The following is a 26,080-nucleotide window of genomic DNA, read 5'->3' on the forward strand; positions in this document are numbered from 1 at the left end:
TCCAGGGTGATTGTGATTGCTGCCAGCTCTGCGTACTGCGATGTGTGAGGACCAAGCTTGAGCTGTTGTGGTGGGACAGGGTCGTCATTGAGCCACGGAATGCTAGTTCTAGCTTTCAGGGTCCCCTGATGTTTGAATACGCACCCATCTACATAAATGGTGATCATGTCTTGATAGACATTTTCCTCAAAGTAGTGGTGTCGCGACAGTTCCATTGGTGTGGGCGTGTCCACAATGTTGGGTGCTGCTGGTCCCTCCTGAGAATAGCTGCGGCAGCTGGGTGACTGTACTGCGTCAGGCAGGGCAGTTATGTCATCGATTGTCAGGTGTTGGTCGTCAGCAAGCTCCACGTGACATACAGTCTCTTTTGTCACTGGTGACTCTTCTACCTCCATGGTCATGACCACATCTGTGACTTCCGTGCCTTGGAGCCACATGCATTTCCCGATCTTGGGGCAGAAGGATCCCGGGGTAGGGTCCAGCCTGCACAGGAAGGAGTCATGATGCTGGTATGGGTCTCTTGTGTCAAGACACTGATCTCCAGCTGCGTTCTCTCCATGGTGTGGAGTGAGGTCTGAGGAGACAGCCAGGGTTTGACATTCCCATGTGGCTGTGTCAGGTGTCCACAGTGGCAGCGGTTCTCTAACTTGAGCCCAAATTTTCTGACGTTGGAAGTCTAACAATGGCTCGAACCGGTTCAGCAAATCTTTCCCAATGAGGAATGGACTCAAGTTGGGAAATGTATACAGGGTGCATTACATTCATGGGGCCGATGGACAAATTGAGGGGGATCATGTGATCCATCCTGGTGCCCACGGCTGAATACGCCTGCACGTCCAAAGAGCATTTCCTCGGCTGGAGGGTTTTGTTCTTCTGGGCGGCTAGGTGCTGCACCTGGTAGAAGAGACTGGCTGACATGAGGGTGATGTCTGCTGCAGTGTCGATGAGGGCCTCGAGGGTGAGAACATCTTCCAGGGTGATTGAGAGGTAGAATTTCTTGGCTACCCCCCTTTCCATCAGGTCACCCAGAAGCTGTGGCACCGGGGCCTGGCCAGGAATTGGTGAGGTGTCGCCACAGTCGGATTGGTGTCAAGGCACACAACCAGGACAGTGCTGCCGGGCACCGGCGGGGGCTCATCCCCTTGATCAAGCTCTGTGTTGGTGACGGCAACATCAGGTGCTCTTACTGGGCATGAGTCAGTAGCACTTTCTGGTTGAGGTGGGACTTCTTCAGTTGTTCCAATATCTCTGGTAGGGAAGGCCGATGACTGTTGAGTGTCATTTGGGGCTGACCTCTGAGGGAGTTTGTAGGCATTGTCTGGTGTGGGTTCAGGTGAGGGTTGTGGGGTCCTGCGTGATTTGTGCTTCCGTCCTAGTCATTTTGGATCTTTCTTCCGAAAGTCCTCTTGACCCTTGAGGGGATGCCGAGTAAAGAAATCACGCAGCAACTGTAGTAGATTAGACTCTTCTTCTTCCCTGGTTTGTCCAGGCCTCGAGTCTGGATCATAACCTCTCCTTCTGTCTTGCCAGTTCTGTGGTGGATTCCGTCGGGAACTTGGGGGAGAGCTTAGCTTAGGAAACTGGTTTCCCTGTCGGTCTCTCCACTTGTTCCATGGCTCCATTGGTCTTAGCTTACCCTTGTTAGGATAGCGCCGTGTCTCCCACCAGTCTGGCTGAGTCTTTGACTGCTGTGGGGGCACACCAGGGTAGCGCTCACTGTGGCTTGCTGTTCTCCAACCTCGGTCGTGGATTGGTGGTTGATGAGGAGGGTGGCCACCTTCCAACGCTAGGTTGGGATCTGTAGTGCCAAGGTTCAGCACTGCCGGAGCCTTGGTTGCCTTCTCAGCTGCTGCTCTTTGTTTGTGGTACGCCTTGATCGCCAGGTCTCGCAGTTGTTGACTTGTCATGGTGCGGGGACAAGCCATGAGCCCCAGGTAGTGGTTAATGGTTGGGTGGAGGTTCCGAAGGAAGAGAGCCTTGAAGTTCGCATCTTCTTCCATATCTGGCTCATTTCTGGACCCAAAATATGCCCGACGAAGGCGATTGTAGTAGGCTTGGGGAGCTTCTTGTCTGCTCTGTTTAACATCAAAGGCGACGACGATACCTTGTTCTGACTCAGGATCAGCAAACTCCCGAGTCAGTGCTTCGTGTAGCAGCATGGCGTTGGCTTTGATTCGACTAGGTTGTCGATCCAAGAAGCTGCGGACCTCCAGGCTAGATGTGATCCTGATGAGGTAGACTCTGTCCTCATTGGTCACATTGTCCAGTCTTTGGAGGTGGAAGTCAATGTCTTGGAGGTAGGCGTGAATGTCGTGGCCTCCTCCAGGATTCGGGGTGAACGTGTTGATGTTCCGAGCTACTTTATCAAGCTCCTTTGTGGTAGCCCAGTGCTGGTGTAACGTTCGCTTTGGTAGGCCTGGTCCATCTGGGGTGTCTTCTCTGAGAGAGATCTTCAGGGTTCTTGGTTCCTCAAGGTCTGTTGAGGGGCAGGGAGTTACCTCATCCCGATGAGAGATCCCTGTGTGCCTTGGGAGCGACCGCACTGTAAGAGATGACGTCGGTCCCATTGCTGATTCGTAGGGTGCCTCGAATTCCGACTTCACCTCATATGCTTGCTTCAATTCCTGTCTCACCCGGTCAATCTCTTCTGTGTCAGCCCGATGTTTCATTATGGCATTGGTGAGCTGTTCCTGGGAGCTGATCAGTTGGTGATTCATCTTGTGCAGACGTCTCTGTGCCTCGCCCAGATGGTTTTCCAGGGCCTGGATCCGACCATCCTTTTTCTTGAGCTCCGCGTGGGCTCCGTCCAGCAGGGTGTCGGCCTGGTCCAGTCTGGCTTTGAGGTTTTCTCTGGTGGCTCTGGCTTGCTGTTTTTGCTGGTCAGCTTCAGCTCTGAGCTCTTCCAGGGCGTGTTGAAGCTTTTTGCTGGTGTGAGGCATCTCGCCTTCTTCCGTCTCCTCCTCCTCATGGGGTGGAGAGCGTCTCTTTTGGAGTTCTTGCTCCAGATTCCCAATGTGATGATGGGCCTGGGCAGCATCTCTCTGTGTCTCAGCCAGAAGTTGTTGGGTGTTTTTCTCCTGCTGTTGGAGTGCTTGCACCCTTTGCTGGAGACGGGACGTTTCCTCTTCATTCATCTTCAGCCTGGCTAGGAGTTTGTGTGCGAGGGAGCCGAGTATTTTGGTTAGCTCTTTACTCCCACATTTCTGAGTGGGTGGCATGTCCATAAGTTCGGCAATGTCGTCCTCAATTTGGTCAGCTTCTTTGGACCATGTGAGATCGACATGACCGGGCGGCAAGTTGGGAGTCACATCTTCAGGCCAGATACCAAAATCTTTCCACTGGTCCAGTGGGCTTTCCATGTGGGTCATTGTGACTCGGTCAACAGGAGGGTGGCCGCAGAAATCTGTTACTCAGGCTGGGTGTTGCCTAGGTGGGTGGCTTGACACCTAAATCTGGGCGAACAAATAAAACCAACAAAATAAAATAAAGTAGAACTGGGGCCTGTCAATGGGTAACTGGAAGGGTGTAGTGAACCACGGGAATAGTTACCCACGACAAAATAAACAAACAAAAATTGTTCCCTGGGAGAAGTTGTTGCAAGTTAGAACAGTGTGAGTTACTCTAGGGCCTGAGAGATGCCCTAGTGAGGGGGAAAGGATAAAGCCTTATCCTGGAAATTGCAGATCTGTGGCTACTGACAGTGTCAGAAGACCACAGGAGATGTTGGGAACAGGAAATGAGAAATAACAGCTTTAAACCAATGGGACTGCATTCAAACGTAGCTTGCTGTTGCAGATCAGATTATCCCTGGGTTGGGCTCTGTTGTACAACTCCGCTTTGACCAGAAGGGGGACCACTAGCAGGTTCTGCTTTATGTGTCCCTATATGAGGTGTTGCGGTGTTAAGCTAGTCATGCAGTTAGAGAGGCTTGAACGCTGTCAGGTGTCCCTCCTGAGTAGGGCACGTCCCACAAGCTCAATCCCAGCCAAGCAGGCCCAAGTCCAGCTCCCACTCCCCCGATCCCCAGCAATGTCAACTTGGAAGGGGGTGTTCTGTACGCACAACTGAAACAACCCAGGTGGGGCTCAGCTTATCGGGCGCAGTTTTGGCCCTGACTCGAACAAGAGACGGCGCAACGGCACTCGGGTGTCACCCAACCGATTGAGAGTCCAAGCTAGGGCTGTTCTCCTGAACTTCGCCCTAGACGAGGTCCTGCTCAAACTTGTAATGACCTCCCGAGATACCTGCCAACCTTGCCCTTAATGAGTCAGCGGGTGCAGCCCAGCTGGCGTGCTTTTGGGCGTCCAATTGCTGAGAACTTCCCTTCGGTTCTGACAAACTGTACGATCGTAAGCAGTGACAGCAGAGCTACAGGTAAGCTCAACCAACAGAGAGCGAATGGTAAGCACTCAGCACAGGAAAAGCTCAACCGATCACGTCCAAAACCTCAATGCCTCCTGATGTTACTGTTATTAATAATGGTTGAACATCTATGCAAGTCTCCTTGTTGGGGGAGAGAGTGTGAATGAAAGCATAAAATGAAATAAAACCTAAAATAAATCAAAAAGGTAAAACAGAAATCAAACCAAATTAATTGTTTCTTATTGTTTAATTGTAAACATCAATTAGTTATGCAGCAATAACCTAATTAGATGTTAATGTGTTGTGATCTAATCGATTTGGTCTGTGAAGTTGATTCCTGCTTTCAGGCAAGAACCTATGTGTCCAATTATGTGTGTTGGTATTACCGGTGTTGACCACTAGAGACCCAACTCAGATGTTGTTACACTACTATGGCTGACCACTAGAGACGCAATTTCGAAATGGAGTGGTAGTTCTATGCCTGATCACTAGAGGCGCAATTTCGAAATGGAGTGGTAGTCCAATGCCTGACCACTACAGGCGCAATTTCAAAATGGAGTGGTAGTTCAATGCCTGACCACTAGAGGCGCAATTTCGAAATGGAGTGGTAGTCCAATGCCTGACCACTAGAGGCTCAATGGGACGTTGCTCCCTTTGTGGGGGGGGGGGGGGGTCCCAGGTTCGTGAGCCTAAGGGGTGGGGTCACTGGTGACCCAGGAGAAAAAACAAATGGCGTCAGGCAGGCCTTCAGGGCTCTGACCTTTAAGTGGTTAGAGTGGCGTTCGCTGACTGCACTCGTAACCAAGACGGTTGCTAGGCGGTTGCCGACGCTAGATGAGTGACATACACTTTCAATGTATGCACACGCCGCTTGCGGCTAACTTCTGTGTCTTGCGCAGTTTAAAACCCCTTAAAACAATTGCTGAAGCGAGACAGCGCTCGCGTTACGGCGACGGATCTAAATAGCGAGTGCACTATATCTCGTCGCAAATGGTGCTTAACCACAGCGGGTCTCAAGCACTGGAGACTCCCAAATTCTAAATAACACACACACTTGGCTCACAGCGCAAAGTGGTGTTAAACTTGCTTTGTCTAAAGCAGGCACACACATACGAGAAAGATCCTGATAGGTATCTTATCTCAGGGAGTACAAACATAATTGATACTTTATTGATCCCCGTGGGGAAATTGTTTTCACGCCTCCCTCAACTTGCTCTTTGTAGAGCAAGCTGTCCGCGAAGGGCAGCCACCCGTAGCGGCGCCCAGGGAGCTGGGGATTGAGGGTCTTGCTCAAGGACCTGCAGACGTGCTGAGGCTGGGCTTGAACCGGCGACCTTGTGATTACAGGCACACAGCTTAGCCCACTGAGCCACACGCTGCCCCAACAGAATTCAGAATTCAGGTTAGATCCTCTTAACAAGAATTCCTGTTCGCTAATAGAAAGAGAGATCTCTGCCAGGATTTATAGAAACGGAGAAACTCGTCCGAATCGTCCTGGAAACAACGCGCTATACCTGAGAATCTCGTCAGATATAGGGTTTAAGTTTACTGCAGTTTAAAACGAATGAAACCTAAAATAAAATAACCGAAAATTAAAACAAAAGAAAATAACTACTAATAATAGAAATAAAAATAATAAGCCCGTATAATCCCGCTTAAATGCCTTCGGACTGCCGTGAGTGCAATTAATCCTCAACTTTGCAACCTGTTCACAGTAGCGCTTATTCAACTGCACGTTCGGTCATAAAAAGTTTAAATTGTGTGCTCACAAAAAGTTTGAACCTTGTGCCCACGTTCTTCCACCATTAAATGTAGGAATTATTAGCTCAAATAAATTTTAATATTCTCCACCAATATGTTTGAATTAATTAAAGTTTAATTAATTATTATTTAATGCTGATTATTAATCAATTGTTATGCCGAATGGTCGGCTCCTCCAAACTCAATTGCGGTATCCCTGTGAGTCTGTTAATGTGAGACTTAAATGGGATTCACTAATTACCAGTATCGCTTAGTAACCTGGGTTAGAAGGCTCGTCCAGCGAGCTGCATCACCAGGTAATGTACACGATTGGTAGCGAAGCTCCCCTCACGGCCAATGAGAGAGAGTCTCGCGATGTTTCAGGCGAGTTTGAGGTTCAGAGCGTGTAGCAAGATCGCACAAAGGCAGGAACTTATTATGAGACACACAATGACGGAGGCTAAAGTTGTGTAAAGGACATGCATTTATTCCTAGCTAACACTACAACTGACATAAGACAGACATTACACCTAACACAAACAACAAACACGAAATAACGGAATAAAACAAACAATGTAATTATGAAAATGCAATGACCGGATTTAAATGAGTAACCTGAAATGGGAAATACTGTTCTGCAAAGCAAGCACAGTTTGTGGGAACACGACCCTAAAGTCTTATAGCAGGTTAACAGAACAGCTTGTTCTGTAAAAGACATGCATTTACAGTATTCCTAGCTAACACTACAACTAACATAAGACAGACATTACACCTAACAAAAACAACAAACACGAAATAACGGAATAAAACAAACGATGTAATTATGAAAATGCAATGACCGAATTTAAATAAGTAACCTTAAATGGGAAATACTGTTCTGCAAAGCAAGCATAGTTTGTGGAAACACGACCCTAAAGTCTTATAGCAGGTTAAACAGAACAGCTTAAGTTGTTAGAATGAAAGGAAGTTGGTTTACTTGGTTGAAGAGTGGGGGGGGGGGGTCTTGGCAGTTGATGGCAGAGCTGCTGAGCTGATGGCACTCAGGAAGGCGCGGCGTTTGGAGCAGTGGAGTGGAGTCCCTTTAGATTCTCTCTCCTGGTGAAGCTTTGTCTTGGGTGCTGTTCTCTGTTCAGCTGGGCCTTCACCGGAGGATTTCTTGTGGGCTTCTCTTCTCCCGGGCTGATGGTCTTTTCTGTACGGCTGCTGGGTGTTCTCTGTGCCCCTTTGTTCTGAGGTGCTAGATTTTTATGGTCTAAAGTTCATGAATAGGGATGACCAGGAATTCGACTCCTGGCCCAATGGCTGGCCATCCATTTGGCGGGCTTTCGGAAGGGGGTCTGTATCAGTCCTTTTGGGATTTATGGCCCGCCTGATTCTACCTTTACTGATGATTTTCATTAAGCTGTTATAACTTTTGATACATCCACTTTTATGGTAATCACTGACCAGATTTGGAATCAGGGGTGATTAACAATCAGTTTGATACCAAACATGCCATACCAGCTTCACAGGTACATACCTCATACCATCTGCATTAATTGATTAAACAATTAATTATTGTATCTATGTGACTGATTCACATCAGTATAGGATACAGGGGTTTTGGGTTGCACCTCAACAGATGTTACACTTTGTGCGGATATTACATCGAATATTCCTATTACAAACAGCACATCTTATCCATAGATAGGCGTGGCCGTTAGTTTGTGGTAATATCAATATAAGTTGCACATCTGGAAACAACATATTTTGTTTGGTGTGGCTTGTGCCAATTCATCTTCTCCAGAATGGATAAGATACACCTTAATTCAGTTCTTTTAACATAGCATGGTAGAAACAAAGAAACTTGGTGACTGTCCACCAAGATCAGATAAGGACCACAAAGGAATGTTGGAAGAGAAGGGGGGGTTTCTAACACAGAAGACTCTCTAAAAGTTAACACACATACAAACATAACGTATCTGTATATTGAGACTAGTAGTCGTGAGTAAATCAATATACAGGGTATACAAAAGCCAAACTTAAATGAAATTTCCTTTAGGGTGTTCGTCTGTTGGGTGAGTGAGATGTAAGGCAGAGTGTATGTGGAGGGGGTTGGGTGCCAAGTCGAGGGACCCCTGTCCGTGAAGTCCACTCTGCTTGTCTGTAGGTCCCTAAATCTTTGGGCAATAAAAGTTGGAGTGCTAGCCTCCCTGGTTATCTGTGTGTGTGTGTTTGTGTGTGTAACCCCCCTTTGGTGCCTCTCGTACCAGGCTCGGCCTTGTCTCAGGCCACCTGGAATTTAGGCCCTGTGATATGTGCATGTGTGATCCTACAGTACCTAAAATCAAAGCTTTACAATCAATTTCAGTAAGTTGAATAACTGAAACTAATATAATTTATGGACAGGCAAAAATTAAAAAAAAATGCTGAAAAATACAAAAACCTATCTTTGTATTTTGTAAATATTTTTAAAAACCACATGGTGGATTAGGTCCAATTTTAAATATAACTTTCTCAAACTTGTTTTCTACATGAGTACCCAATTTCATAAGAACATAAGAACATAAGAAATTTACAAACGAGAGGAGGCCATTCGGCCCATCAAGCTCGTTTGGGGAGAACTTAGCTAATATCTCAGAGTTGTTAAAATCTTATCTAGCTCTGATTTAAAGGAACCCATGGTTTTAGCTTCCACTACAATAGCAGGAAGACTATTCCATACTCTGACTACACGCTGTGTAAAGAAGTGCTTCCTCAAATTTGTTTTAAAATGTTCTCCCGCTAATTTCCACTTATGGCCACGAGTTCTAGTATTTAGACTAATATTGAAATAGTCATTTGGCTGAACAGCATCCAGACCCGTTAGAATCTTATAGACCTGAATCATATCCCCCCTTAGTCTCCTTTGCTCAAGGCTGAACAGATTCAGTTCCGCTAACCTCTCCTCGTAAGACATTCCTCTAAGACCAGGAATCATTCTCGTAGCTCTTCGTTGCACCTTTTCTAAGGCAGCAATGTCCTTCTTGAGGTATGGTGACCAAACCTGCACACAGTATTCTAGGTGGGGTCTTACCAAGGAATTATATAAGTGTAACATCACCTCCCTTGACTTAAACTCCACACATCTAGAGATATAACCCAACATTCTGTTCGCCTTTTTTATTGCTTCCCCACATTGGCGAGAGTGGGACATGGAAGCATCAACATACATACCGAGATCTTTCTCGTAATCAGCTACCTTTATTTCAGTGGAACCCATAAAATATCTGTACTGTATATTTCTGCTCCCTGCATGGATTACCTTACATTTATCTGTGTTAAATTTCATCTGCCAAGTATCAGCCCATTCGCTAATTAAATCCAGATCCCGTTCAAGCCTCTCTGCTGCTTGATTAGTATCTGCTACCCCGCCCACCTTAGTGTCGTCTGCAAATTTAACCAGTTTACTGTATGTATTCGTGTCAATATCATTAATGTAAATTAGGAACAATAGTGGTCCTAAAATTGAACCCTGCGGTACCCCACTATAAACGGAGGCCCACTGTGACATAGTGCCTCTAATAACTACTCGCTGCTTCCTATCAGTTAGCCAGTTTTTGATCCAAGCTGCCACAGTTCCTAAAATTCCTGCAGCTTTAAGCTTTAACAAGAGCCGTTTGTGGGGGACAACATCAAAGGCTTTCTGGAAATCTAAGTAAATCACATCATAGGCCTTTTTGTGATCAATTTCACTTGTAGCTTCCTCAAAGAACTCAAGCAGATTCGTTAAGCAGGATCTACCTCTCCTAAATCCATGTTGGCTATCCTTTATAATGTTATTTGCATCTAGGTAATCTACCATTTTCACTTGAATTATAGCTTCCATTATTTTTCCAGTAATGCTAGTTAAACTGATTGGCCTATAGTTTGCTGGATTACTTCTATCCCCTTTTTTGAATATGGGTGTTATATTAGCATGCTTCCAATCTGATGGTACCACACCCGCAGATAACGATTTCTGGAATATTAAAGTCAAAGGTTGGCTAATAATATCCCTCATCTCTTTCAAGACTAAAGGTAAGATGCCATCAGGCCCCTGCGATTTATTTATTTTGAGTTTAGCTAGGCTTAGTATCACATCAACCTCAGTTATACATATATTGGTCATAGACGATGCTGTATTCGTATTAATTGGTGGTAAATTACTTGTGTTCTCTATTGTGAACACCCTTGAAAAATAATCATTAAACTCGTTTACCATATCAATTTCGTTATCAATTATAAGGCCCTTACTATCCTGCAAATTAGTGATTTCAGCTTTTAGTGCTCTCTTAGAGTTAAAATATTGGAAGAAACCTTTACTGTCATGCTTAGCCTCCAATGCAATTTTTCTTTCTACATCCCTCTTTGATAGCCTAATGTCATTTTTTAACTCTGCCTGTAGACTTAGATACTCCTGCTTGATTTTGAAATCATTAGTTATTTTCCAGTTGTGGAACAGAGCCCTTTTCCTCCTGACTTTATTCTTAATTTCCTTAGTAAACCACCTTGGTTGTCGTTTCCTAGATTTAGTTTTGCTGGAAACAGGTATGAAGTCCTCTTGCACTTGCAACAATGTGCTTTTGAAAAATTCCCATGCCTCTTCAACTGTTTTGCTATTTAACTCTGTCCAGTTTACAGTTTCTAATTTCCGTCTCATACCATTAAAGTTAGCCTTCCTAACATTGTATACTTTTAATTTAGACTTTGCTCTTCGGACACTAAAATTAACCTCGAATTTAACCATGTTATGATCACTACCGTACAATGGGTCTAAAACCTCTAATTTTCCAATCCTATCCTGGTTTTCATATCATTTGATGGAGCAGGTTTTATTGGGGAAAGAGCAAATGGTGCAACTAGGTGCCAAACCTATCCAACATGGATACAGTGTAACTAGTAGTGTTTCTTAGGATAGCCTCTTTTTTTCTAAATGTATTACCACTTATGGCTCATAAGAAACATTTTCTCACACAACATGAACACACATTCTGGAGAAAAACTATTTTGTTCACACACAAAACACCAACAAAAGAAGTTGCACTACCCCTCCATCAATACAGTATGTCTTCCTTCAAATGCCACTCTGTGAAAAAGTTTTGGCCCGCAACTGCAGAGTGGCACATTGCAAGCTAGACATTTATAGATTGTCTTATTGTTTAGCTTCTTGGAGTGGCAGTACACACAGTACTTCCTGCCCTGTGTGGCCTTCAGCTTAGAGTCCACAGCTGAAGTGTCTGTGACAGCCACTGGGACGCACATCTGCTTCTCTGGCTGTGGCACCGGCACCACTGCTGCTGTGTCCTGCTGGGTCCCCTCTTCAGTGTGTCCACAGGCAGAAAACAGCTCACACAGAATCTCCCGAAAGCGTTTCTGTGTGAGAGGCCTCTGCTTCTTCTCCCTGGCGATAGCCATGTGGATAACGAAGCTGTTCACCACCGCAATATCCACGAAGTGGTAGAAGAACCTCTTATACAACTTCGAAGTCTTCTTTGACACAGTGTAGTGCTTCATGAGGGCGTCCGATAAGTCCACGCCCCCCCCCCCCCCCCCATATATTTATTATAGTCCAACACTGCATCAGGTAATGGCACACACTGCAGTCTCCACGCATCAGCTACCTTCATACGGCGAGAAACCCAAGTCCACTGAAAGCCTTGTGGATGGAAGAACACATGGTAACTTCCCTTGTATCCTTCCATTTCACGTATAGGAGAGGACCTTCCCTAATCCACCTCATGTCGCCTCTCGGAGCCTTCTTTGGTTTCCCTGGTTTTAGGGAAGCCAGTCCTATTTTCCCTGATCATGCCACAGGCCGCAATGTTCTGAGAGTAGAGAAGGGTGAAGAGAGCCGTGCTGGTATAGAAATTGACCACATAGAGTCTATATCCAGAACCCAGAAAGGACACAGGAATGAGGTTGACCACAGAATCAAAACTCAACCCTTTCCTACTAGGTGTGAGTGCTTTCCCCTGGTACATGCTGAAGTAGAATGTGTACCCTGTCAGATTGTCTGCCAGGACAAACAGCTTGAAGCCCCATTTTCTTGGCTTGTTCTTCATGTACAGGTACTTCATCCTGTGTCTACCTTTGGAAGCAACCATTTGCTCATCAATGGTCATGTTCTGATGTGGGTGGTAATATACTTTAATTGATACTAAACCTTCCAGACACAGGTGTCTTTATACTATAGTCACATTCACGGCACACAGGTGATTCTGACAATTCTGAGGCTACTAGCACCAAATGGTTGGACCTCTTTTAAATTAGGTCATTCGCTTTAAAGGGGGTGAATATTTATGCAATCACTTAATTTTCATTGTATAACTTTCAGAGTTCTTTAAAATCTTATCTAGTTCTGATTTAAAGGAACCCAGGGTTTTAGCTTGCGCTACACTAACAGGAAGACTTTTCCATATTCTAACTACATGCTGTGTAAAGAAGTGCTTTCTCAAATTTATTTTAAAATGTTCTCCTGCTAATTTCCACTTATGGCCACGAGTTCTAGTATTTAAACTATTAATGAAGTAGCCATTTGGCTGAACAGCATCCAGACCTGTTAAAATCTTATGTACCTGGATCATGTCCCCCCTTAGTCTCCTTTGCTCGAAGCTAAACAGATTCAGCTCAGCTAATCTCTTCCCATAAGGAATTGTATAATACGCCACACACCTAGAGATGTAACCCAACATCCTTTTGACATTTTTATTGCTTCTTGTTACGTGCGGAGCCCGTAGCTGCGCTCATTGTGCGGGTGTATATCTGTCTGTGTGTGCTATGCGCTCATTTTGTTAACAGGGGACGGTCCTTAATTGTCTGGCAGCCAATCATCTCCAGCTCACTTTTATCGACCAATCATCACGTTCATCTGATGACATCGTACGTCTCCATCAGCCAACCATCGTGCTGGAGAGGAGTAGCTGCCCTTTTACATCTTGCCCGGGAACCACAGGAGAGAGACGGTTTTTTCCAACTGGCTGCCGTCTGTAATGTGCCTGTTTGTCCCGGCTTGTTCTGTGCACGTAATTTGGGTCGGAGGGCTGGACAAGTAGCAGGGGCGCACCTATACTCTCATCACGTAGGTTTGAGTCTGTGTTAAGACACCCTAGGTGAAGCGGCGAGCGCAACCACCTGCATGTTATGTTTTAAAGCTAGTGTTTAGACTAGTTAGGTGTTATTTATTGAGTTAGATAAATCACTTAAGACTTATTAAGGAAGCTGTTTGGTTTTGTTGTGTTCTTTCCTATTGCGCCGTCCACAGTCCAGTCCCTCTTCTTTTTGCGTGTGTTTTGTATTTGGTTAGTTTTCTGTTGGGTATTTCCAGTGAAATAAATGTCCTGTATTTACTCCCTGGCTGCAGAACTGAGTATGTGTTTGTGGACTATCTGTTTGGGGTGCTCCTCCTACTGTCCGCCACTTAAGTGTTATTGATGCCCCTCCATCCCTAGACGTTATTCCGAGGGCTCGTAACACTTCCCCACACTGGCAAGAGTGGGACATGGAAGCATCAACATATACACCGAGGTCTTTCTCATAATCAGCTACCTTTATTTCAGTGGAACCCATAAAATATCTGTACTTTATATTTCTGCTCCCTACGTGAATTACCTTACATTTACCTACGTTAAATTTCATCTGCCAGGTATCAGCCCAGTTGCTCATTAAATCAAGATCCCATTGTAGCCTCTGTGCTGCTCATTTAGTATCTGCTACACCACCCACCTTGGTGTCGTCTGCAAATTTAACCAGTGTACTGTATGTATTGGTGTCAATATCATTAATGTAAATTAGCAACAATAGTGGTCCTAAAATTGAACCCTGCGGTACCCCACTATGAACGCAGGCCAACTGTGACATTGTGCCTCTAATAACTACTCGCTGCTTCCTGTCTGTTAACCAGTTTTCAATCCAAGCTGCTACAGTTCCTAAAATCCCTGCATCTTTGAGCTTAAGCAAGAGCCGTTTGTGGGGGACAACATCAAAGGCCTTCTGGAAATCTAAGTAAATCACATCGTAGGTCTTTTTGTGATCAATTTCTCTTATAGTTTTCTCAAAGAACTCAAGTAGATGAGCTAAACAGGATATACCTCTCCTAAATTCATGTTGGCTATCCCTCAGAATGTTATTTGAATCCAGGTAATCTACCATTTTCACTTAGCTTTCATTACTTTTCCAGTTATTCAAGTTAAACTGATTGGCCTATAGTTTGCTGGATTACTTCTATCCCCTTTTTTGAATATGGGCATTATATTAGCATACTTCCAATTAGAGTTGGATGTCTTGAGACCGGTCTTGGTCTCGAGACCGGTCTCGAGACCACTTTTACACTCTAAAAAACGCTGGGTTGTTTTGTCAACCCAAATGCTGGGTTGAGACTGCTGGGTAACAAAGTTGGGTTGATTTAACCCAATTTGGGTTGAAAATCGGTCTTGATCTATAACCCAGCAGTGCTGGGTTGGGAACGCGGACGTGAAAGGAGCACGCACGTCACGTGAACATCCAGGGACATCAGCAAGAGAAGCCGCCATTTTCTTTGCGCCGTCTTTAGAGGGAAACGAGCGAACTTCTGCCTGAAACGTAAGTTATTCAGTGTGTATTTAACAATGTTCATAAGAAATAAAACATTTGCTTTACTGTATAATATATATCCATCCATCCATCCATCATCTGCCGCTTGTCCGGGGTTCGGGTCGCGGGGGTAGCAGCTTCAGTAGAGGCACCCAGACCTCCCTCTCCCCGGCTAACCCCACCAGCTCCTCGGGGGGTACACCGAGGCGTTCCCAGGCCAGCCGAGAGATATAATCCCTCCAGCGAGTCCTGGGCCTGCCCCGGGGCCTCCTCCCTGTAGGACATGCACGGAAAACCTCTCTGGGTAGCCGCCCAGGAGGCATCCGCACCAGATGTCCAAACCACCTCAACTGGCTCCTTTCGACGTGAAGAAGCAGCGGTTCTACTCTGAGGCCCTCCCGGATATCCGAACTTCTCACCCTATCCCTAAGGGAGAGCCCAGACACCCTGCGGAGAAACCTCATTTCGGCCGCTTGTATTCGCGATCTCGTTCTTTCGGTCATTACCCATAACTCATGACCATAGGTGAGGGTAGGGACAAAGATGGACCAATAGATCGAGAGCTTGGCTTTTTGGCTCAGTTGTTTCTTAGCCACGACGGACCGGTTAAGCGCCTGCAGAACTGCAGACGCCGCTCCGATCCGTCTATCCAGCTCCCGATCTCGCCTACCCTCACTCGAGAACAAGACCCCGAGATACTTAAACTCCTCCACTTGAGGCAGTACGTCTTCCCCAACCCGAAGAGGGCAAACCACCCGTTTCCGGCTGAGAACCATGGTCTCGGACTTGGAGGTGCTAATCCTCATCCCTGCCGCTTCGCACTCGGCTGCGAACCGCCCCAGTGCCTGCTGGAGATCCCCAGCAGATGAAGCCAGCAGGACAACATCGTCTGCAAAAAGCAGCGAGGCAATCCTGAGGTCACCAAACTGGACACCCTCGACGCCTTGGCTGCGCCCAGAAATCCTGTCCATAAATATGATAAACAGGACCGATGACAAAGGGCAGCCCTGGAGGAGCCCAACACGCACCTGGAACACGTCCGACTTATTGCCGGCAATGTGGACCAAGCTTCTGCTCCGTTCGTACAGGGACCGGATCGCCCACAACAGTGGACCCCGGACCCCATACTCTCGAAGCACCCCCCACAGAGCACCTCGGGGAACCCGGCCGTAAGCCTTTTCCAAATCCACAAAACACATGTAGACTGGATAGGCAAACTCCCAGGCCCCCTCCAGTACCCTTGCAAGGGTATAAAGCTGGTCCAGCGTTCCACGACCAGGACGAAAACCGCATTGTTCCTCCTGAATCCGAGATTCGACTATCGATCTCACCCTCCTCTCCAGTACCCCGGAATAGACTTTCCCAGGGAGGCTGAGAAGTGTGATCCCCCTGTAGTTGGAACACACCCTCCGGTCCCCTTTCTTAAATAAGGGGACCACCACCCCGGTCTGCCAATCCAGCGGCACTGTCCCTGACCTCCACGCACTGTTGAGAAGGCGTGTCAGCCACGACAGCCCCACAACATCTAGAGCCTTCAGGTACTCCGGGCGGATCTCGTCCACCCCCGGGGCCCGGCCACCACGGAGTTGTTTAACCACCCTGGCCACCTCAGCCTCAGTGATGGGCAAGCCCCCCCAAGCACCCTCGGGCTCTGTGCCCTCAGATGTCTCAAAGGCTGTATGCGTAGATGTATCTGAGGCAGGGTTGAGGAGGTCCTCAAAGTATTCCTTCCACCTCCGGATGATGTCCCCAGGTGAGGTCAACAGCCCCCCCACCCCACTATAAATAGTAGGAACCAGGAGCTGCTTCCCCCTCCTGATACTCCGTATGGTTTGCCAGAACCTTTTTGAGGCCGACCGAAAGTCACTTTCCATGGCCTCACCGAACTCCTCCCACGTCCGGGTTTTTGCTTCTGCGACCGCCCGAGCCGCGTTCCGCCTGGCCCGCCGGTACCCGTCAGCTGCCTCCGGAGACCCCCGGGCTAATAATTCCCGGTAAGCCTCCTTCTTCAGCTTCACGGCCCCCCTCACCTCTGGTGTCCACCATCGGGTACGGGGGTTACCGCCACGACAGGCACCGACCACCCTGCAGCCACAGCTCCGTACGGCCGCTTCCACAATGGAGGTCCGGAACAGTGTCCATTCAGACTCAATGTCCCCTACCTCCCCCGGCATGCAGTCGGAATTCTGCCGGAGGCACGAGTTAAAGCTCCAGCGAACAGGAGCCTCTGCCAGACGTTCCCAGCAAACCCTCACTATGCGCTTGGGCCTACCAGGTCTGACCGGCTTCCTCCCCCGCCACCTGAGCCAACTCATCACCAGGTGGTGATCAGTTGACAGCTCTGCCCCTCTCTTTACCCGAGTGTCCAAGACGGAGGGCCGCAGATCAGTTGATACGATTATAAAATCGATCATCGACCTGTAGCCCCGGGCATGTTCGTACCATGTCCACTTATGGACACCCTTATGCTCGAACATGGTGTTCGTTATGGACAAACCATGCATTGCACAGAAGTCCAACAAAACACCACTCTGATTCAGATCAGGGAGGCCGTTCCTCCCAATCACCCCCTTCCAGGTCACACTGTCATTGCCCACGTGAGCGTTGAAGTCCCCCAGCAAAACAATGGAATCCCCCCGCGGCACGCCAAATAGCATACCGCTAAGGGAATCCAAGAAGGCCGGGTTCTCCGAACTGACATTCGGCGCATAAGCGCAGATGACAGTCAGAGACCTATCCCCGACCCGAAGGCGCAGGGAAACAGCCCTCTCGTTCACCGGGGTAAACTCCGGTGTTAATGCACCGAGCTGTGGGGCCACCAATAGCCCCACCCCAGCTCGGCGTCGCTCACCCGCCGCAACTCCAGAGTAAAAGAGCGTCCAGCCCCTCTCCAGGAGATTGGTTCCAGAACCCAAGCTATGCATTGAGGTGAGCCCGACTATATCTAGTCGATACCTCTCAACCTCACGCACAAGCTCAGGCTCCTTCCCCACCAGAGAGGTGACATTCCATGTCCCGAAAGCCAGTTTTGTCAGCCGGGGATCGGACCGCCAGGGCCTCCCTTGGCCGCCACCCGATCCACAATGCACCGAACCCCTGACATTCCCCTTGTGGGTGGTGGGCCCACCTGGGGACAGTCCCGCGTGCCTCTTTTGGGCTGTGCCCGGCCGGGCCCCACGGGCCAAGGCCCGGCCACCAGGCGCTCGCCAACGGGCCCCTCCCCCAGGCCTGGCTCCAGGGTGGGGCCCCGGTGACCCTAGTCCGGGCGAGGGAAACGGGACTTTGCTTTTAAACTTTTTCATGGGGTTCTTTTGGAATAATATATATATACATGCAAATTTTAGGCTTTTGGTCAGTTGAACTGAGATTACCTAACGACTTTAAGACGGCCGTACTCCGCCTCACGACCGATCTCTTGCTCGCGCGACATCGTCATCGGAAGGAGCTTGTAAAGGATAATGTAATTTTTTTAAATATTACTTTTGCATATGTTAAATCTACTTTGTTTATTATTAATGATTTACTGTGTTAGATACGGTTTTGATACAGCGGACGCTTCATAAAGAGAGAAGTCCTCCACGATATCACTGCTCTGCAGCTGACCAAACTGGATGTCACAGACAGGACCATCTGGCTCAGCCCAAAAGACATCAGCATTGGTCTAGGTGCAGAGTCAGTCCTTAAGGTATGGTTTAAAAAGATACAAATGGTTAGGCTAAACCAGGTCATTGAAGACATGTTCTATATTCATTGCTAATTTCTCTTTCTAGAGCACCAAAGGTGCAGAGCTTAGGCTGCTAGAGTTCAAGAGAGAGTGCATGCAGGGACTGTGTAACATCATCAGGAAAGTGCAGGACAAGAGCCCCCTCAAGTATCTGACTGTTAGGCAGATGCTGTGCCTGGATCCGTCAGTAATGTACAGAGACCCAGAAAGATGCAGGGATCACATGAAAGGGCTGGTTCAGAGGTTTCTCCAGGACAAACAGCTAACTGATACTTCTGCGGGTAGGAATAAGAGAGGCAAATATAGGCTACACATGAATTTGTCCTCAATCTGACTGGCTGCCAGTGCCTAATGATTTATCAATGTTTTTTCTATTTTCTGTTTTGCCATAGGGGATGTCATACTGCAACAGTTTGACAGTCTCTTGTCCTTGGAGGGCCGGAGTGAGGACTTCCTCTCCTTTTCTCCCATGCAGAAGAGGCTGGACATCTTCCTGAGCAGTGCCATGGAGCCTTATCCAGAGCTATGGGCCTTCTGCAAGAAGCTGCTCCTCCTTTCCCACGGCCAAGCTACGGTTGAACGTGGATTCTCGATCAACAAAGAGGTGGAGTCAGACAACATGCAGGAGGACACTGTGGTCACACAGAGGCTGGTGTGTGATTACATCATACAACATGGAGGTGTTACCCAGGTAAATATGACCTCTGCCTTAACTAGTAATATGCTGTTGACTTAAAAGTTAATAGAATCAACATAGTTGGTTTCTTGAGTTTGTCACTCACTCTGGTTCTCTTTTCCCAACCCTATACCCAGGTTCCACTCAGTAAACCGCTACTGGAGAGTGTAGCTAAAGGTAGAACCAGATATCGTCTCCATCTTGAAACGGAGAGAAAGAGAAGGGAGGCAAAAGACCAGGCTCTTAAGAGGAAGGAGGCAGAGGACTGTCTTCAGGAGTTAAAAGTGAAGAGGAGACGGGTGCAAGAGATATCTGAGGGTCTCGCTAGGAATGCGGACAAGCTGGCCGAGGAGGCTGAAGCGAAGGCAGGGAGCAAGATGGCTGACCTGATCTCCAGGTCCAACCTCCTGCGGAGAGGCCATAAGGAGAAGTTGCCGGAACTGGCTGTCCTTGATAAGGAGATCGCTGCCAAGAGTGCAGAGCTAAGGAGTTGACTGTTTCTGATCTTAATTTTATTTATTGTTGAATGCTATTGTTAAGTAGATTTTCATTGTTTCTAGGCATGGTATCTAGCTAACTTAACATGTTAAAATTATTAATTTTTTTATATTTAATATTTAAATATTAAGTTTTTATATACATGGTCTTAAAAAGGTCTTAAAAAGACTTAAATTCAACTTGAAGAAACCTGTAGGAACCCTGTAATAGTTAATGGGAAAGTTATCAAATGTTTTCGTATTTTTTCCTAATCTTAAATTTGTGTTTTCTTAAGTTTGATGTTGTTTCATTATTACTTCTACATATTTATTTTTCTACATTGCAGTTGATTTATATATATCAGGATATGTTAATGTTTATGCACAAATTTGTATTTTAAAGTTAATCTTTCTGACTTCAGTCAGTTAGATGCTTTTTCTTTATTCTACATATTTTTATTTTTCCTCTATGCTGAGGTGGAGATGGGAAAAATGTCTTAAATTCATATAGACACATTTTTTACTTTTGTCATAAATAAAATTTCATTACTGAAGTATGTATTGCTGTAGAATTGTTTTTATTTTAGTAATTTTAATTACCAAAGTTTCTAGATTAAATTTCTGACCCATTTTGGGTTACATTCAACCCAGCAATGTAGTCATTTTTAACTAATAGTTGGGTTAAAAATCACAACCCAGCATGCTGGGTTAAACGTGTAACCCAACTTGTTGGGTCAAAATAACCCAGCGTTGGGTTAGTCCCTTTTTTACCCAGCGCTGGGTTACCAAAATAACCCAAATTGGGTTGTTTTTAACCCAGCACTTTTTAGAGTGTACGTGGTCTTGGTCTTGTCACAGTCTCGACGGTCTTTGGTCTTGGTCTCGGATCCCTCGGTCTTGTCTTGGTCTCACTGTCTTGGTCTTGCTGTCTCAGATCGACATAGTGGTCGGGAGATTTGGAGCGAAAAGTATCCATGAAACAAAACGTAACGTTCGATAATGCAACATTATTATTATTTCGCCTTTCGCGCCCTTCAAATGTAACCAATCAATGATATACATGCATTTTGTTGTGATTTAGACATTGGTGCTCATCCAATCAAAATACACGTTATACTCGCAAAATAAGTGTAGCGCTAGTTAAACGTTAGATCCAGCATCACAGGCTATAAGATGTTGCAATCTTTAGTTTTCCTGAAGTGCAATCAACCACTATTTTAAAATGTGAACTGTTTTCTCTCTCTCCCTCCTCTCTGAAAATATGCATATTAACAGTGATGCTCTCGTTCTCTCTCTCTCTCTGCTTTTAAGTATTTCATCTATCTGTTTTAGTTTATCAATCTGTTATTTGTCCATAATGTCTGTGTTCTATTGTTCTTGCCCTACTGAGCAACAGGCTTGATATCATTGGCAGTGTGTTGTCACTGCAGACATCAAGATGTCAGAATCTTTTAAGCACTTGTCCTTATTTTTATTAATGCACAATTTGATGTGCAGTTTGTATTGGTATATAGTATTTGTAGTTTGCATTTGATTCATGTGACGTGTGCACACGTCTTTATATTGTTTGATTACAGTATTTTACTTAAAATGGTGTTGACTAAATAAATGTGACCATTGGATTTCAAATAACATCTGCATATCACATTGTGTTGACTTAACAGGCCTAATCCATTTCAGGGCAGTTGATATCATACAGTGTCATTTGGCTAGTACTACTACAATGGGACATGATGCAATTTCAAGTTTATAATTGTGTGTCTTCAATTTGATGTTACAATTTCATCTACAAATTAAGTATAATTGAAATCAGTTACATATTTCCCTTTCTATAGACAGTTGATGGAGGTGTTAGCTGTTTTGTCAGATGATTTTGGGACCAGTCAGTACCCATCATGTCAGTCCTCAACAGCACACAAAAGTTAAGGGAGTCTTTTTTTTCGGTCTCGGTCTTGGTCTTGTCTCGACTTTGTCTTGGTCTTGGCTCGGTCTGTCTTGGTCTCGATACCCTCTGGTCTTGGTAGTGTCTTGGTCTTGGTTTAGGCAGTCTTGACTACAAGTCTACTTCCAATCAGAAGGTACCACACCAGCAGATAAGGATTTCTGAAATAGTAAAGTTGAAGGTTGGCGAATAATATCCCTCATCTCATTTAAAACTACAGTGATCCCTCGCTATATCACGGTTGAGCTTATCAGGATGCTTGGAGGATGCAAAACTCGGCTTTTAACAAGATGCTGCCTCACATTTTAACTGAGTATCTTGCTTCCTATTTTAAGTTACCTAATCATCTTTTTTCGGTTGCTCTTGAACTTTTTAATAGACAGAATCCAACAGATCTTAGTAAATGGACACATTTCCAGTGTTATAGTTTCAAATACAGGTTCACCCCAGGGTTGTGTACTTTCCCCCCTGCTTTTTAGTATGTACACAGACAGCTGCATGATTTCTCAAGAGAATAGCCATCTTAAGTTTTCTGATGACACTGCCCTGTTGTTTCTACTTCAGGGTCCAGAATCAGATCATGTTCGGGCCTTATCTACCTTTGTTAAATGATGTGATGATAATTTCCTTGACCTTAATGTGTCAAACACTAAGGAAGTGATCGGTGACTTTAAGAAATACGAGACCGAGAGCTAGATACAGTATACCTAGATTCATGCCGATGAGGTCTAAATTGTTGATACATATAAGTATGTAGGCACAGTGTTTGACTTTAAACTAGTGATCGACCGATATTGATTTTTTATTGCCGGTACTGATACCAATTATTTGCATGTTTATGTGCCCGATAACCGATATTCAGAACCGATATTTATTTACTATTATACTTCTGTTTTTGACACAATGATTACAACACCACTGAACTGAACAAACTGTTTTATTTATAACAATCACTCCCTCCTTGCATAAAAATCAAAACTCTTATTTATACACCAATAAGAGGGGTCTTAAAGTGCAAAAAATACAAGAAGTGCACTGTTACTAAAGTGTTTTTGTTGAAAAATAAAATCTTCAATGAGTTAAAAAAAAAAAAACATGTAACATTCTTAGCCACCTGAAAAAAAATTACGTTGCTGTTTTAATGCAGCTTGATACTCCCAGTTGAGCAGAACGAGGTTGTAGTGTAGAAAACAGAGTCTACAGAGAAAAGCATGAGCAGCAACACTAACATTACCAATAAGCAAAATAAATATAGAATGTCTGTTTTCAAGCACAGGAGTCATATAACTTCATTTTAAACTACAGTTTTATTAGGTTTATAAAGCTGTTTATAGGCTAAAGAGTGAAGAATAATTTGCTGGATAATGTTAATTTACTGAATAATATTCTGAAATATTGAAATATAACAAACAAAACATTTTTAATTGCTTTTCTGATATGTTATACCACAATTACGTTTTTGGAAAGAAAAAAAAAACGTTTTTGTCGTTCTAGATTATGAAATGCGTGCTGACAAAGCGCATTCAATTTCTTAGTTATATTTATTTAGAAGATGTTTATTAGCGGAATGATGGTTATATATAGTAAATGTTAATATAATTCGGGGTGTTTTAGTGAATCTTGTTAAAAGTTAGATGCGGTGGCTGTGCTGGAGAATTTCATGAGCATCAACCCGGTGAGTGAACAGCAAAATGGAAGCGACTTCAGGAGACGAATGACGAGCATATAGACGCTCGTTAGTGGCTGTATTTAATAGGCAAGTTACGTCTTTATTGGAACAGGCTGACATGACGGTTTATCTTAGCAGTCGTGACTCCGACTTCACGAGACTAATGATGAGCATGTAGACAACATTGAGAGAATTAAATTCAGCGCTTTTATTTACAAGATGCACTCATCCATGACTGTAAATTATTTAATTCATGCAAAGCTACATATTTATTGGGATAGGACTTGATGGGTTATTTTAGCCGACCAACTTCACGAGACTAATGGTGAGCATATAGACAATATGAGAGAGAATTAAATTCAGCGCTTTTATTTACAACATGTGCTTATTAATGGCTGTATATTATTTAATTCAGGCAAAGTTACGTCTTCATTGTGACAGGATTTGACGGATTATCTTACGTGACTCTGTGAGTTCGTCTTTATTTCTTAGAGCCAAGCTGCATAAACTAATATCAGTCATTTATGTAACACATCTAATTTGTGCATTAATAGCTGTTATGTTAAATAAAGTTTACTAAATATAGCAAAGCAAGTAAGTATACTTTACCTGTGCACGCAGTTGTTGTTTCCCCTCAGACGATGCAATGGCGATCATGCGCGTAATTCTCAAAATACCCACAAGATGGAGGCGTTTATCGGTGAACCCGATATTACAAAACCGATAACCGATTATGGTAAAATGCTTAAATATCGGTAAATCGATATATCGGTCAAGCTCTACTTTAAACTCAAGTTCGATATGAACAGAGTTGATTGTCAAATGTGGACAAGGAATTCATTTAATGCTTAATGCTTAACTCTTTTTGTGTCTTTGAAATTAAATTATGTCACTTCTATCACTCACTTATTCAAAGTCTTGTAACAGTCTCATTCATTTGTTGGATTGTTGGATTGTCTGTGAAGAACAAGAAAAATCTAAATGGCATTGTCAAGGTTTTCTCCAAAATAATTGAAGCCCCCCCTCCTGGAGCCGACACCTTATCGTGGTGGAGGGGTTTGCGTGTTCCAGTGATCCCAGGAGCTACGTTGCCCGGGGCTTTATGACCCTGGTAGGGTCACCCAAGGCAAACAGGTCCGGGGTGAGGAACCAGACGAAGTTCGGCTCAAAAGACCCCATATGATGAGAAAAATATAGGAAACACGTTTTCCCTTGCCCGGACGCGGGTCACCGGGGCCCCCCCCTGGAGCCAGACCTGGGGGTGGGGCTCGATGGCGAGCGCCTGGTGGCCAGGCCTATACCCATGGGGCCTGGTCGGACACAGCCTGAACAAGGCACGTGGGTCCCCCTTCCAATGGGCTCACCACCCGTAGGAGGGGCCATAGGGGTCAGGTGCATTGTGAGCTGGGCAGTGGCCGAAGGCAGGGACCTTGGCGGTCCGATCCTCGGCTGCAGAAGCTAGCTCTTGGGACATGGAATGTCACCTCTCTGATGGGGAAGGAGCCTGAGCTGGTGCGCGAGGTTGAGAGATTCCGGTTAGACATAGTCGGGCTCACCTCGACGTACGGCTTGGGCTCTGGAACCAGTCTCCTTGAAGGTGGTTGGACCCTTTTCCACTCTGGAGTTGCCTGCGGGGAGAGGCGCCGAGCGGGGGTGGGCATACTTATTGCCCCCTGGCTGGGTGCCTGCACATTGGGGTTTACCACGGTGGACAAGAGGGTAGCCTCCCTTCACCTTCGGCTGGGGGGACGGGTTCTGACTGTTGTTTGCGCATATGCGGCGAGCGGCAGTTCAGAGTACCCACCCTTTTTAGAGTCTCTGGAAGGGGTGTTGGAGAGCATTCCTTCTGGGGACTCTCTTGTTCTGCTGGGGGACTTCAATGCTCACGTGGGCAATGACAGTGAGACCTGGAGTGGCGTGATTGGGAGGAACGGCCCCCCCGATCTGAACCCGAGTGGTGTTCTGTTGTTGGACTTCTGTGCTCGCCACGGATTGTCCATAATGAACACCATGTTCAGGTATAAGGGTGTCCATATGTGCACTTGGCACCAGGACACCCTAGGCCGCAGTTCGATGATCGACTTTGTAGTCGTGTCGTCGGACTTGCGGCCGCATGTCTTGGACACTCGGGTGAGGAGAGGGGCAGAGCTGTCAACTGATCACTACCTGGCGGTGGGTTGGCTCCGCTGGTGGGGGAGGAAGCCGGCCAAGCCTGGCTGGCCCAAGCGTATAGTGAGAGTCTGCTGGGAACGTCTGGCTGAATCCCCTGTCAGGAGGAGTTTCATTCCTACCTCCGGCAGAACTTTTCCCATGTCCCGGGGGAGGCGGGGGACATTGAGTCCGAATGGGCCATGTTCCGCGCCCCCATTGTGGAGGCGGCTGACCGGAGCTGTGGCTATAAGGTAGTTGGTGCCTGTCGCGGCGGCAATCCGCGAACCCGCTGGTGGACACCAGTGGTGAGGGATGCCGTCAAGCTGAAGAAGGAGTCCTATCGGGCCTATTTAGCCTGTGGGACTCCAGAGGCAGCTGACGGGTACCGGCAGGCCAAGCGGGATGTGGCTTCGGCGGTCGCTGAGGCAAAAACTTGGGTTTGGGAGGAGTTTGGCGAGGCCATGGAAAACGACTTCCGGACGGCTTCAAGGAGATTCTGGTCCACCATCCGGCGGCTCCGGGTGGGAAAGCGGTGCAACATCAACACTGTTTATGGTGGGGATGGGGTGCTGCTGACCTCAACCCGGGACGTTTTGGGTCGGTGGAAGGAGTACTTCGAAGACCTCCTCAATCCCACCAACACGCCTTCCGATGTGGAAGCAGAGTATGGGGACTTGGGTGTGGACTCCCCTATCTCGGGGGCGGAGGTCGCTGAGGTGGTTAAAAAGCTCCTCGGTGGTCGAGCCCTGGGGGTGGATGAGATCCGCCCAGA

General features: G+C 46.2%; 1 protein-coding gene across 1 annotated transcript; it reads left to right on the forward strand.

Annotated features, from left to right (window-relative positions):
* Positions 1 to 18,001: 18,001 nt before the first annotated feature.
* On the forward strand, positions 18,002 to 19,597 carry LOC140590967 (uncharacterized). The gene is made up of 4 exons (XM_072712809.1): positions 18,002 to 18,021; positions 18,220 to 18,355; positions 18,870 to 19,085; positions 19,208 to 19,597. Exons 1-4 carry the CDS (start codon positions 18,002 to 18,004, stop codon positions 19,562 to 19,564), a joined length of 729 nt encoding a protein of 242 aa, XP_072568910.1. The 3' UTR covers positions 19,565 to 19,597.
* The last annotated feature ends 6,483 nt before the right edge of the window (positions 19,598 to 26,080 follow it).

The sequence above is a fragment of the Paramormyrops kingsleyae genome, chromosome 5 (genome assembly GCF_048594095.1).
Source record: "Paramormyrops kingsleyae isolate MSU_618 chromosome 5, PKINGS_0.4, whole genome shotgun sequence".
NCBI classification, from domain to species: Eukaryota; Metazoa; Chordata; class Actinopteri; order Osteoglossiformes; family Mormyridae; genus Paramormyrops; species Paramormyrops kingsleyae.

Bases quoted from the DNA above. Each gene is read 5' to 3' on its own strand.
- LOC140590967 (XM_072712809.1), top strand. From the start codon at position 18,002: ATGCAAATTTTAGGCTTTTG. The intron at 18,022-18,219 runs GTCAGTTGAACT...GTTTTGATACAG, and splicing joins ATGCAAATTTTAGGCTTTTG to CGGACGCTTCATAAAGAGAG. The intron at 19,086-19,207 runs GTAAATATGACC...CCCTATACCCAG, and splicing joins AACATGGAGGTGTTACCCAG to GTTCCACTCAGTAAACCGCT.